General features: G+C 66.9%; 1 protein-coding gene across 7 annotated transcripts; it reads right to left on the minus strand.

Moving 5' to 3' along the window:
• Window positions 1–965: 965 nt before the first annotated feature.
• PEAR1 (platelet endothelial aggregation receptor 1) lies at window positions 966–11015 on the minus strand. Of its 7 annotated transcripts, none has more exons than XM_075040888.1 (23): window positions 10858–11015; window positions 9041–9133; window positions 8840–8944; window positions 8189–8289; window positions 8005–8097; window positions 7314–7560; window positions 7105–7219; window positions 6893–7029; window positions 6251–6463; window positions 5839–6013; window positions 5050–5170; window positions 4809–4972; window positions 4614–4716; window positions 4388–4534; window positions 4149–4277; window positions 3935–4063; window positions 3459–3587; window positions 3162–3377; window positions 2970–3085; window positions 2513–2624; window positions 2308–2373; window positions 1726–1914; window positions 966–1235 (listed from the first exon to the last, which is right to left on the minus strand). In XM_075040888.1, the coding sequence occupies exons 2-23, from the start codon at window positions 9130–9132 to the stop codon at window positions 1084–1086; spliced, it is 3051 nt and encodes a 1016-aa protein (XP_074896989.1). In that variant the 5' UTR covers window position 9133; window positions 10858–11015; the 3' UTR covers window positions 966–1083. The 7 variants fall into 7 exon arrangements, with proteins under 7 accessions (XP_074896989.1, XP_074896990.1, XP_074896995.1 ...); XM_075040889.1 differs by lacking the exon at window positions 10858–11015 and adding an exon at window positions 9480–10019; XM_075040891.1 differs by having other exon boundaries at window positions 982–1254.
• Between the last annotated feature and the right edge of the window lie 3156 nt (window positions 11016–14171).

A 14171-nucleotide genomic window follows, 5' to 3' on the forward strand; every position in this document is an offset into this window, starting at 1 on the left:
TCCCAGTGGCAGGGGGCCCTAGGGGGGCCTCAGTGGAGGTCTCCTTGGGGTCAGAAAGGGTCCCAGGGTTGGGTGAGCCCCAGGGGGGTCCCTATGGGAGTCTCCCGGGGGGGGGGTCCAGGGCTGGGGGCCTATGGGGGTCCCGGGGTCGGGTATCCAATGGGGGTCCCTATGGAGGCCTCCCTGGGGGATTTCCAGGCCTGGGGGCCTATGGGAGTGCGGGGGGTGTGTGCCAGGGCCTGTGGGGCCCACGGGGATCCCTATGGAGGCCGCCCTGAGGGGTTCCTAGGCCTGGGGGGGGGGTCCCAGGGCCGGCCGTAACCTCGCTCCTCGGCCTCTGCCCCTTCCCAACCGACAACGCATCGGCCGCGCCGCGAGGGGCGGGGCGTCGGGGCGCTGCGGCGCCTGCGCGGGGCGGGGCCGGCCGGGAAAGGGCGGAGCAGGGTCTAGGTGGGTGGGGCTGGCGGGGAAAGGGCGGGGTTAGCCTGGAAGGGGCGGGGTGGCAAGGAAGAGGCAGGGCCGGTACGGAAAGGGGCGGGGCCGCCACCTCGGCAGCCCCTGGGGGGAGAGGCCGGGCACTGGGCAGCGGCACTGGGAGCGCTGGGCAGCGGCACTGGGGGCGCTGGGCAGCGGCACTGGGGGCGCTGGGCCGCGATACTGGGAGCGCTGGGCAGCGGCACTGGGCCGTGACTGAGCCCTGACCGGACCCAGCGCTGGGCCTCCCTTTCCTGGGGCCAGCGTTGGACCACCACTGGGCCTTTACTGGTCCATTTCTTTTCCCATTACTGGGCCTTTACTGGGCCCATCACCGAGTCCATCCCTGACCCTGCGCCTGGGCGCCCCCCCCCAGGCCCCCCACCCCATCCGGCCATCCCTTCCTCCCCCCGGTGCCATGGAGGCCCATCCCCCTCCCCCCACCCCACGCAGACCCCAGGGACGCAGCTGCAGGCAGCCCCGGCTCACACCGCACCGACAACCCCTTTATTCACAGCCTGCGTCCCCCCCTCGGGCTCGGGGACAGGGACAGTCCTGGGGTACCCCGGCCCCCCCCGGGGTGGGGTGTGGAGGGATCCCCACAGTCCCTCAGCGGTCCTTCCTGCGCAGCGGGGGGGACGGCGGGTAATGGCGGGCGGGCGGCACGTCATAGTGACTCGGGATGTGGCTGTTCTTGGGGGAGTCGTAATGGCTGGAGGGGTCTGCGGGGGTCACACCTTCGGCCCCCCCGGGGCAACTCTCTGCAGGGACAAGACGAGGCTGCAAGGAGTCCCACCCAGGCCGTGCAGCCTGTCACCAGCACCAGGACACCCCCCCCCCCGCCCGAGCCATGCAGCCCCCGTCACTGGGGTCATGTTCCCCCCGAACCATGCAGCCCCCGTCACCAGTGCCGTGACCCCCCCCCCAAGCCATGCAGCCCTGTCACTGGGGCCCTGTTTCCCCCTGAGCCATGCAGCCCCCATCACCAGCTCCATGACCCCCCCAGAGCCATGCAGCCCTGTCACTGGGGCCCTGTTCCCCCCAGAGCCATGCAGCACCCGTTGCCAGCACCATGTCGTCCCCCCCCCCCCGAGCCATGCAGCCCCCATCACTGGGGCCATGACGTCCCCTGAGCCATGCAGCCTTCGTCACAAGCACTCTGTCCCCCCCCAGGCCATGCAGCCCCCGTCACCGGGGCCGTGTCCCCCCCTGGCTGGGCTCACCAGACCCAGGGGACGCCCCCAGCCGTACCCTCCTGGGACGGCTCCTCGAGGAGCCCGATCTCGGCGTAGGACATCTCCCGTCGGACAGGGGATTTCATCTCCATGTAGCTGCCCTCGAGGGCCTTGGCGGTGGCAGGGGGCAGCTCCTTGATGGTGGCGTAAGGGTTCTCGCTGGCCAGGGAGCTGGTGCTGGCCCCCAGGCCGTCCGGGGAGTGGTCTGGGGGAGAAGGGGTTGGAGGGGAGCTCCCCATGGCAGGGAGCACAGGGGAGAGGGAGCAGCTGTGTCTGGCTGTGTCCCAGGCAAGTCCCAGCGCCATCTGTTCCCTACCCCAGCCCCCTCCGTTCCCCACCCCATCCCATCCCCATCTCATTGCTCTCTCATACCCATCCCCACCCCATTCCAGCCCTGTCCCATCCCCATCCCATCCCTGTCTCTTCCCCATCCCTATCCTCATCCCCATCTCATCCTCATCCTTTCCCCATCCCATCCCTGTCCTTTCCCCAGCCCTTCCCCATCCCACTCCTGTCCTTTCCTGACCCCATCCCCATCTCCATCCCTTCCCTTCCCCATCCTGGTCCCTTCCCCATCCATCCCCATCCCACCCTGTACCTTTGCTATTGTACTTCCCCAGGCTGCAGCTGTAGCTGTAGCTGTAGCTCCGGTCCAGCTGCCCCCCTGTAAGGGGACAAGTTTGGGGTCACCACCCAACCCACGCCAGCACCTTCCTGGTGGGTCTTGAGCAGGGAGGGGACCCTGCTCCAGCCAAGATCCCCACCAGGTCCCTGGGAGCTGCCGCCCCCCCAACCCCCCTTACCCCTGGGTCCCAGGGCTGGTGCCCCAAGGTGCTTCCAGTCTGGGGGCAGTGTGGCGTTGCCTTCGGGGCCATAGGGTCTCTCCGCGCTGGGGAAGAGCTGGGTGCTGGGCACCTGGAGCCCAAACAGGGGATGGTTTGGCCACAAGGCTCCTGGCAGCGGTGCCGTGCCGTGCCATGCCGTGGTGCACCGTGCAACATCATGCTGCACCACGGTAGACCACAAAACACCCCAGTGCACCGTGCAACACCGTGCTGCACCATCATGATGCACTGTGCAACGCCGTGCCACACCATGCAACATCACAGTGTACTGTGCAAAACCATGGTGCACCATGCAACACAACGGTGTGCAAGACCGTGCTGGCACCATGGTGCACTGTGCAGCGCCATGTTGCACCACGCGGCACCGTGCCACACTGCCGGGTGCCGCGCTGTGCCATGCCGTGCTGTGCCGTACCTTGAGGGAGCTGGCCCTGTCCTGGACACCGGGGCCGGGCGCTGGCAGCGTGCACTGGGACAGTGTGTGGTAGCTGGGGTTGGAGTAGTAGTGCGCATGGTGGCTCGGTGGAACATCTGGGGGGACAGGCGTCAGCTTGGTGCAGTGGGGTCACCGGGGCTGGGGCCGCATCCCCGCCGCCACTGGGCTCACCTGGCACCACGTAGTCAGAGGTGTCCGTCTGTCCCGCCGTGTAGGCCACGGCCAGGTGCCGGCTCTCTTTCCCCTTCTGCCGGTGACGGTAACAGAGGGCCACAGCTACCACAGCCACCAGCAATGCCACCAGGGCCACCAGGCTGAGCACCACCCCCAGGGAGCTGTAGCCTGTCGGGGGGGCTGGCACGATGGTGTAGGGCTGCTCGGGGGTCCCTATGGGGTGGGGGGGGGGGAACAGTCCTTAGGGTGAGGCAGGGACCCCAGCAGGGAACCCCCCTTTCTGTGCCCACTCACCAGCCTCGCAGCGGGGCCCGATCCTGCCCGGGGCACAGGAGCACATCCCGCTGGCAGGGTGGCAGGTAACGTTGGGGGGGCAGTGGCAGAGCTGGTTGCACTGGAGCCCGAAGGTCCCGAGGGGGCAGGCTGGGGGCACAGGGAGTGGGGGTTTCAGAGCCATACTGCCCAGCGCTGTATGGCTCTGTACGGGGACCACAGAGCTCCATACTGCCCGGGACCATATGCCTCCATGCTGGCACCCTATAGCTCCATACTGGGACCATACAGACCCATAGTCCCCAGGACCATATAGCTCCATACTGGTACCATATAGCTCCATAGTGGGCCCATATATCTCCATACTGCCCAGGGCAGAGCTGGGTAGGGGTAACCCATATGGCCCTGGGCAGTTCTTGCTCTTTCCCCCCCCAGATCCCCAGGCTGGATCCAGGGGGTGCAGACCCACGGCGGGGGGTGTCTGTGATGTATTCTACCTTCGCCGCAGAGTCTCCCTGTCCAGCTGGCCGGGCAGTGGCATGTCCCCTCAGTGGGGTAGCACGTCCCCCCATGGTGGCACAGGCAGGGCTGGGCACAAGCATCCCCCCAGGAGCTGGGGACGCAGGCTGGGGGTGGGGGGGGAAGCAAGGGATGGGGTCAGCCCTGCACCCCACTTCCCCCCCCCCAGACCCCTCCCAGACCCCCACTCACGTTGGGAGCAGCGGGGGCCGTGCCAGCCCGGGGCGCAGAGGCAGGAGCCGTTGGTGGGGTGGCAGGAGGAACCATTGGCGCAGGAGCAGCTCAGGGAGCAGCGCTTGCCGTAGCGGCCGGGCGGGCAAGCTGGGGTGAGATGAGTGCGCCCGGTCTCAGCCCCAGGGGTCAAGGGGCGGTGGGGAGGGGGTAGGTTGGGAGCAACCCACAATTTTTTGGGGGGGGGGAAGGGCACTCACGGCGCTGGCAGGTTGGGCCACGGTACCCTGGGGCGCAGGTGCAGGATCCATCCTGGGGCGAGCAGGCGGCCCCGTTGTGGCAGGAGCAGGGCATGAGGCAGCCTCGGCCCCAGAAGCCGTGCAGACAGCCCTGCTTGCACTGCGGCCCTGCGAGGAGGATGAGGGATGAAGGTCAAGGGCTGAAGGCACAGCGGGGTCCCCTGCCTCCCTGGTCCCCGTCCCTTACCTGTCCAGCCGGGCAGGCAGCGGCACTCTCCGGTCACTGGATCGCAGCCGTCGGCATGGGCGCAATCACACCGTTGCCCGCAGCTCGCCCCGAACGTCCCATTCTGGGGGACCGGTCCAGGTCAGGGGGTCAGTACCAGGGATGGTGGCACCAAACCCCAGCGCAGGCAGCGCCGGCACAGCCGGCAGGACTCACCGGGCAGGGCTGCAGGCAGCGGGGGCCCTGCCAGCCTGGGGGGCAGCTGCAGGTCCCGCTTTGGGGGTCACAGGCAGCCCCGTGGGCACACTCACAGCTCCGGTTGCAGCTGGGACCCCAAGTGCCGGCGGGACATGGCATCGAGCAGTCAGGTCCGTGCCAGCCTGCGGAATGAGGGGACAGCAGGGTGGGCATGGGGATGGGGATAGGGGGACACCCCCCCACCCTGGTGTGCACCCACCTTCCTTGCAGAGGCAGGAGCCATCGAGGGGGGAGCAGGCGAGGGCATGCTGGCAAGAGCAGCGCCCCGAGCAGTTCATCCCAAAGGTGTCAGGGGGGCACAAGGAGGAGCAGTGCTCGTCCTGGGGGTGGGGGGAGAAGACTTCAGGACAGCTGGGACCCCCACCCAGGGCTGGGGAAAGGACCCAGGAGTCTGGGGACACCCTGTCCCCTCCCCGTCTCTCCTCTTGGCATCCTGGTGCTAGAGGGAGAGTGGGTGACCCCAAAAACCCCATCCCACCATGGGAACCCCAAGCTGTCCCCAAGGTTGCCTCGACCCCCCAAGCTGCCCCCCAGGGATGCCCACATGCCCATGCCCCTCCCCGCCACACCAAGGGATGCCCAGACCCCAAAACTGCCCCCAGAGACAAGAGCCCCAACCCATCCCCAAGGATGCCCAGCCCCCTGTGTTTCCCCCCAGGGATGCCCAGGCCCCATGCTTCCCCTCAGAACCATCCAGACCCCCACCCTCCCCCAGGACCACCCAGACTCCCACACTCCCTCGTCCCCAGGACCACCCAGACCCCCGCACTCCCCCCACAACCACCCAGACCCTCCCTCAGGACCACCCAGACGCCCCTGCTCCCCCTCAGGATGTCTCCAGACCCCCACTCTCCCCCCTAGGACCACCCTTCCGCCCACCCTTCCCCCCAGAACCCCCCAGACCCCCACTCTCCCCCTAGGGATGCCCAGACCCCCACCCCACTCCACATGCTGTCCCAGCACCACCAGCCCCCCGTGCCCCCCACACCGTGTAGCCGGGGGGGCAGTGGCAGCGGCCGGTGGTCCCATCACAGGTCCCCCCATGGAGGCAGAGGCAGGTCTGCAGGCAGCCGGCCCCGAAGGAACCGGGGGGGCAACTTTCGTTGCAGAAGAGCCCGGCCCAGCCAGGGTGGCAGATGCACTCCCCGAGCAATGGGTGGCAGCTGGGGGGGTACCCGCTCAGCACCCCAGTGCTCCCAGTATGGGGCACTGGGTGTGCTGGGAAGGAGCTTTGCAAATGGGAGGGGGCACAAAGCACCTGCCCCAGAGGGGGTTTAACCTCTTCTTGGCCACCCAGCCAGCATCCCAGCTTGCACAGCGAGGGTGCTGAGGGGAGGTGATGGTGCAGGGGGGAGGCAAGGGTGCTGGGGCGGAGCCAGGGTGGGATGGGGGGGTCCTACCTCTGGCTGTGCTGGGGGTGGCAGAGGCAGCGGCTCTGGCAGTGGAGGCCGTAAAGGCCGGGTAGGCACAGCCGCTCCTCGCAGCGGCTGCCCTGGAAGCCGGCTTCGCACAGGCAGCCCCCGTCCACGTGGAAGCACTGGCCCCCGTTGGCACAGTCGCAGGTCTCCTGGCAATCCTGCCCGTACCGCCCCACTGGGCACCTCTCCCGGCACCTGCATGGGGGAGGGGGTGGGGGGCAAAAGGGGGTGATATGGCCCCACCAGGAGCAGAGGTGGTTCCTGGACTCCCCCCAACCTGCCCCAAGCTGAGGCCGTCCAGCTCATTGCATGCCAGGCTGGGGGAGCTGGGGTGGCCCTGCCTGTACAGAGACCTGGCACTGGCAGCAGTGGGGCTGGGTGGCCCTGTGCCCATGTGACTCATCCCCGGGTACCCCCAGCCGTCCGCTGTACCCCTGTGCCCCCTCCCTGTGCACCCCCATCTCCATCTGCCCCCAGCCCAGCATGCCCCTGTCCCCTACGCTCCTGTCCCCATCTGCCCCCCAGCCCCATGGACCCCCATCCCAAAGTGCCCTGTCCCCGTGTGTCACAACCCCACTGCCCCCCAACCCCCTGACCCCCCCATGCCCAGTCCCCCCCCCTCACTGCTCTCCGGTGAAGCCGGGGGCACACTGGCACTGTCCCCCCTGGGGGTCACAGCGGCCCCCGTTGTGGCAACGACACTCGCCCTGACAGCCAGGACCGAAGCGCCCGGGGGGGCACGGCACAGAGCAGATCTCCCCCTGCAAAAGAGCACCGGGGTCAGCAGGGGAAACTGAGGCAGGGACCGCGTTGAGGGGGGGTCGCAGCCTACCTACCATCCATCCGTGGGGGCAGACACAAGTGCCAGTGCTGGCGGGGTGGCAGATCCCCCCATTCTGGCAAGGGCAGGGGTTGCTGCAGGGCGTCCCCTCGGGGCAGTGCACCTCGCAGCTGCAGGGAGAGGGGGAGAAGGGTGAGCGGGACCCTCACCCAGGTGGGTGCCAGGGTTGGGGGGGGTGGTGCAGAGTGGGGAGCCCCTACTCACAGGGGGCCGGCCAGCCCCGGGGGGCAGAGGCAGGCACCGGTGGAGGCGTTGCAGGGGGCCCGGTGGTGGCAGGGGCAGGACAGGCGGCAGCCCTGGCCGTAGGCGCCGGGTGGGCACGGCTGGTGGCACAGTGGGTCGGCAAAGCCGGGGGGGCAGGAGCAGACCCCGCTCAGAGGGTCACAGGGGGCCCCATGGTGGCAGTTGCAGCGGTGTCCGCAGCCCGGCCCCCACGACAGCTCATCACACTCTGCATGGGGGAGACCACCGGTACCTCCCCATCCCAGCCCCATCATCCATCTTCATCCCATCCTCCTCCTATCTCCACCCCCATCCCACCCCAGCCCCATTCCATTCTCTATCCTCATCCCATTCCCATGCCCATCCCATCCTCATCCTATCTCCAGCTCATATGTATCCCACCCCACCTCCATCCCCATCCCATTCCCTGTCCCCATTCTATTATCCATCCCATCCCAATCTCACCCGTATCCCATCCCTATCCCAATCCCATCTCCATCCCATCCCAATCTCCATCCTTCTCCCCATCCCCACTAACCACCGGGGTGTCCCACCCCAGGCTGCCCAGCTCTCCAGGGAAAGCCACTGCCCCACCCTGCCACCCCCAGCTGGGGTTCCCCACCTCCGTGCTCCCCCACCCCACCCACCCAGCACCCCGACACCCATCCCTCACCGCTGGAGCAGTTGGTGCCCCGCCAGCCCGGCTCGCACTGGCAGAGATCGGGAGCCACGCACCGGCCATGGACGCACTCCTGGGTGCAGCGTGCTGTGGGGACAAAGCCGGGGGGGGACGGGCTTTGAGGAGCCAGGATATGGCCCCCGGGACCCCCCCCACTCGCCCTGCTTGCCCCACTCACGGACGCAGGTGTCCCGGCTCTCGTAGTAGCCCAAGCAGCACTGGTAGCGTCTCCGGTAATCGGTCCGGACTGCCTGCCGGTACTCGGTGCGGTACACTATCCTGCGCCCCACACCAGCACCGTTATGATGGGAGCAGCCCCGCTCCAGCCCCCCCATAGCCATAGGGACACCCCGCAGCGGGACAGCCCCGCTCCAGCCCCCCCATAGCCATGAGGACACCCAGCAGTGGGACAGACCCGCTCCAGCCCCCCCACAGCCATAGGGACACCCCACAGTGGGACAGCCCCCCTCCAGCCCCCCCATAGCCATGAGGACACCCCGCAGTGAGACAGCCCCGTTCCAGCCCCCCCATAGCCATAGGGACACCCCGCAGTGGGACAGCCCCGCTCCAGCCCCCCCATAGCCATGAGGACACCCAGCAGTGGGACAGACCCGCTCCAGCCCCCCCACAGCCATAGGGACACCCCACAGTGGGACAGCCCCCCTCCAGCCCCCCCATAGCCATGAGGACACCCCGCAGTGGGACAGCCCCCCTCCAGCCCCCCCATAGCCATGAGGACAGACAGCAGTGGGACAGCCCCGCTCCAGCCCCCCCCCATAGCCATGGGGATACCCTGCAGTCCCCAAGGTGGGGCCGGGGCTGCTCCCACCTCTGCTGCAGGCAGGGCAGGGGGGAGCCCAGCGCCCTGGGACAGGGCTCGGTGGAGGACACGACGTGGGGTTTGGTGTAGGACTCCTTCACCGCTGCTGTGAAGCTGCCGAAGGAGAGGACGTGGGGTGACGGTGGGTCCTGGATGGCCCCACCGCCATCAGCCCCCCCCCCCCGCCCCAGTCCCCCCATTCCTTCCTACCTCTCCCAGTAGCTGCAGACATTGGGGTCGCTGGGGCGGAGGGCGGCCAGGAGACAGGCGTGCATCGCCAGCACCACGGCCCGCAGCACCATCCTGCACGGAGAGACAGCAGGGAGACAGCTTCGCCCTCCGCCTCGCTGCATTCCTGCTCCCCACCCACCACCCCCGGCCCGGGCTTCGGCACAGGATCCGGCCTCCCCTCGGACCTGGCTTTGCATTCCTCTGTGCACGGGAACAGCCCCAACCCCGGCCCCCGCTGCTCCCCCAGCACCAGCCTGTGCCAAGGGGAAACTGAGGCACGGCCGCTCAGCAGCCTGGGTGGCCCCACGCAGCCTTATCTCTGCATCCCCAGACACCCCAGGGCTGCATCCTGGCATCACCGCGACCTCTCCCACCGCACCCCATCCCAGTGTGGGGTGCTGCTGGGGGGGGCGCGTACCCGGGGTGCTGGGGAGGAGTTCGGCACAGCGGCTCCCGGCCCTGGCGTGGTGCCTCGTGGCCCCGTTTCAACCCATTTCATGTTTATTCCCAGTTGCGTTTCCTGGATCCATTGGCTTCTTGCTCAACCCAGCGAGGGTCCGGCTTTGCCGGGGCGGCTCTGGGATCACCGCCAGCCTGGGGGCCGGCGGCAGGGGAGGGACAGCGAGCCCCCCGAGCCTGCGGTGCTGTGTTTACCGGGACGCGTGTTTTATGGCTAAACACACGCGTGCCGGGGGAGGAAACAGAGGTTTCCTGGTCGGCACAGCTGGATTTATGGCCACTTCCATGCCACTCCAGCCATGGGACACCCCAAAAGTGCTGTCCCGGCAGCCCCCCGAGTCCGTCCTCCCCCTCGCCAGGGCTGTGCTGTGGTTTGGGGCCAAATAAGGGGGTGGAGGGAGGGAGCGACCCCCCTTTCTCCCAGAGCGGCCAGTTTTGTGTGGAAAAACTGTTTAGTGGGAAAGTTTCCCCCCATTTCCCATCAGCTCCTGGCGGTGAGGAATTAATTGCTCATCCACAGGCAAAATTCCCTCCCCTGGACCCTCCTAGGGAGCAGAACTGGGGGACACCCTCCCAGCCCTCCCCATCCGGCCCCATCCCCTGCTCTAGCAATGTAGGGAGGGGGTCGGGGGGTCCCAGCACGGCTGCAACAACAGGAACCGCTGGGAGATGCTGGCAGGAAAAGCGAGGATTCATCAAAACACACCGCCAGGCCCCATCTGCTCCTCGTTGGGGGGCCCAGCAGTGGGGAAGAGCCCCCCCAAAGTTGCCATAGTGGCAAGAGACCCCAAAAGAGCCAGCGCTCCCCAAACCATGGGTGCCCCAAGCACCCCCTGAGTAGGATGGGGACCATGGCCTGCCAGTGATGGGGGGGGGGGGGTGGCTGGGGTGAGGGCTGGGGACCAGGAGACCAGCCCTGGCCCATCCCCAGGGGGGGCACTGTGCTGGGGCCCCCCCGGAGCCACTATCTCTGCCCCTGCGCTTCCTCCAAGGGCTGACACGTTTCCTCCGGGGGCTGCGAACCCACAGGGATGGGGCTGGGTGAGGGTGAGGGGGGCAAGGGTGAAGGTTAGGGTTGGGGTTGGGGTCAGGGTCAGCAATGGGGTCACCATGGGGTGTCACAGCACCGTCCCACACCCCATCCGCTGTCCCCCCACCACCGTCCCCCCCCGCCACTGTCCCTTTGCCTCAGCCATGGGGACCTGCGCTGTCCCCAAGCCCCCGCCATGGTACTCGGGACCATTGCCTCCAGCAGCACCCCGGCAGGGCACAGTGCAAATCCCCCCAAACCCACCCCCAGGACCCAAGTGCCCCAGGCTGGGGATGGTGGCACTCACCTGGCCGGGGGCCGTGGTGGCAGGCAGGGTTGGGGTGCGATGGCCCCCCACGCGGGGCTGGCCTGGCCCGTTGCCTCAGCCGGCCGGGACGGCACAACGCAGCCGTCGGAAGTGGAGGGAGGGCCAGAGCCACTCTCAGGAAGTTTGGACGCGGAGATGACTACGGAAAAGGGAAAAAAATAAAAAAACTTAGGGATTTTTCTTTTTTTTTTTTCTTTTCTGGCCAGAAACCAGCGTGTTTTGGAACAACAACATCACCGGGGCCGCTCGCACACGGCGCTGGGTGGAGTGGGGGTCTGTGGGGACATCCCAGCACGGCCCCTCGGCCGGGTCCCAGCGCTGGATGGTGTCCCCGTCTCCTGAGGTCTCTGTGGGGACCAGTGACCCCTCGGCAGTGGGGCTAGCTCTGCCCACCCCACGGCTGGTGACAGCAGGACTCTGCGCAGGAGCGGATGGAGACCGTGGCACCGCCGAGAGTGGGGAGCTCTGTACCCACCCCCGGCTTCTCCTCCCCAGAGGTCCCCACCCAGGGCTGGCACCCCTGGGTGCAGGCCTTGATCGGGGGTGTCCCGCAGGGTCGGGGGGGGTGGGGGTGGGCAGACGGGACCCCCGGCGGAGCGGCTGCTGCTCTGTGCTGTGAGGGGCAGCGGGGACGGGGGTTTCCTTCGGCTTAACAGCAGCATCTGGTGGCAGCGCAGAGCAGAGCCCGGGGCTGGTGCCCAGCATCCCGGGCACACATCGTCCCAGGATCCCAGCATCCCGGGCACACATCGTCCCAGGATCCCTGCAGCCCGGGCACACATCGTCCCAGGATCCCAGCAGCCCGGGCACACATCGTCCCTGCACCCCCAGCATATGTTGTTGCCGCATCCCACCATCCCAGGTACACATCGTCCTGGTATCCCAGGCACAGATCTTCCCTGCATCCTGGGCACACATCATACATGCATCCCAGCATCCTGGGCATACGTTGTCCCCGCATCCCGACATCCCAGGTACACATCATTCCCGCATCCCAGGCACGCATCTTTCCTGCATCCAAACATCCTGGGCACGTATCATCCCTGCACCCCAGGATCCCAGGCACACGTTTTCCCTGCATCCTGGGCACAGATTGTCCCTGCCTCTCAGCACCCCAGGCACACATCCCCACATCCCAGAATCCCAGAAACACATCATCCCCACATCCCAGAATCCCAGAAACACGTCATGTCTGCATCCCAGGATCACAGGCATGTATCACCCCTGCATCCCAGAGACCCCATCCCTACATGGCAGGATCCCTGGCCATGTGTTTCCCCTGCATCCTGGGACCCCTGGCCATACATCACCCCCATATCCTGGAATCCCTGGCCTTGCACCAGCCCTGTATCCCAGGATCCTGGCCATATATCACTCCTACATCCCTGGGATCCTGGCCATATATCACACCTACTAACCTATATCCCGGGCTCCTGACCATACATCCCACCTACCTCCCAGGATCCCCCGCCACATCTCACCCCCATCCTGGGACCCTCGGCCAGGCAGCTCAGCACCACATGTGTCCCCCACCTCCCCATGCCCAGCCGCCCCCTGCTCCCAGCAAGCACGCGTACATTAGCTGGCCTCAACTGATGTCAAGGCGCCGTTAATTGCCTTTCCTCGTTACAGTAATAGCTCTAATCACTCATAAAGATTTTCATGTCCCAGGGTGGCTCAGCTGCCCCCCCTCCCCCTTACCAGCCCCGGGGTTCCATTAGGATCAAGCCCACCCGCAGCTGGGGGTCTGCTGTGGCCACCCCAAAATAGTACTTCCCAGAGCAGGGATGGGCACCAAGGCTGTGGGGGTTGTGGATGCAGAGGAGTCCTGGGCTGGGGACATCAGGGCCGGGACAAGCTGGGGACATCCAGAGCCAGGAACCTGGTGTGGAAGTGCCCCCCCGCCCCGCCGCCACCCCCTGATGCTCTTAAATAAGGTGTCCCCAGGGCGGTGGGGAAATATTGCTCAGGGACAATTCAGCAGCACTTCAGCTGTGCCTTAGGACCAAAATGCCTTTGCAGCTTCCCTGAGACCCCCAGTGCCGGAGGGGACGGGGACCCCCAAGTGCACTTAGGGGCAGGTGGGGGCTGCGCAAGGTCCAGCCAGTGCTCAGCCCCCCCAGGACCCACAGTGCTGGGACACAGCTGCATCCCCAAAAACCAACCCCCCCATCCTTGGGAGGGAGGGGGAACCCCAAAACACATGGCTGGACTCCTTAGGAGGGACCCAGGGGTCCCCATAGGAGCTTCTGGGGGAGTGGGACCCCCCAGGGAGCAAACCCAGCCCCACCAGCATCCACGGGGAGCAGGAGGGCCGTTGGGCTGGGGTGGGACCCCCTGTGCAGGATGCGGCCGTGGCCCACCAGTGACTCTTTGCAGTTGTGTTGGCTGCAAGAGGCAGAATCGGGCCCGGGACCCCCCAACCTTCATTAACCCCCGTTAGTGGGGCCAGGCCGTGGTGCCGCTGGGGCGGGCAGCTTTGCCAGGGAGCAGAGCCGTTAATTACCTCATTGCCAGAGTCCATTACCGCTCCCCCTGGAGCGAGTGAAATGGAGAAACTGCAGCAGGAGGGGGGGAATAAAATCAATCAGGGTTGAACCCTTCAGGGAGAGGGGCTGGGGGGGGGGGCTTAACCCTTCCCTGACCAGCCTAAGGGGGAAACTGAGGCACAGCCACCTCCATGGGGGAAACTGAGGCACTGCCGTCCCATGGGGGAAACTGAGGCACGGCAGCGGGGAAGCCCACCTTGCTTGGGGGGGGGGGGTTTACCACCATGCATGGTCCCTTCTGGGGCGTTGGTCTGCGGCAATCTGCGGCGCGGGGCTGGAAAAGCTCAAGGTTGTAATCTTGTTCCTTCCTCAAATTAGATAAGAGGGAAAAAGGCCATAAATCAGCACAGGCAGCGATTAGAGAGACCCCAAGGAAGCAGGTGGGGGGCTCTGCCAGCCGGGCTGCGCTCGAGCGGGACTGGATCCTGCCCACGCCGGCTCCCCATGTCCCTGGGGCTGGACCCTCAGCAAAGATTTGGGGCCAGATGGAGGGACCGGAGCCCCAGGCTGGGGGCTGGATCCAGCCCCGCTGCAGGGTTTGTGGATGGATTACAGGCTGGGAGCCACAGGGCGCTGGGGACGGCTCCAGTTTCCTCCAGCTCTCATCATGCCGCATCCAGCCCCGGCCACCCGGCACAGCTGTGCGCCGTGCCAGCCCCAAGCCCCTCGGCAACTGCCACGGAACCCCCCACCGGCTGCTCCCACCTTGCACCGTGCCTCAGTTTCCCCTGTGACACCACTTTC

This window comes from Buteo buteo, chromosome 11, assembly GCF_964188355.1.
Source record: "Buteo buteo chromosome 11, bButBut1.hap1.1, whole genome shotgun sequence".
Classification (NCBI taxonomy): Eukaryota; Metazoa; Chordata; class Aves; order Accipitriformes; family Accipitridae; genus Buteo; species Buteo buteo.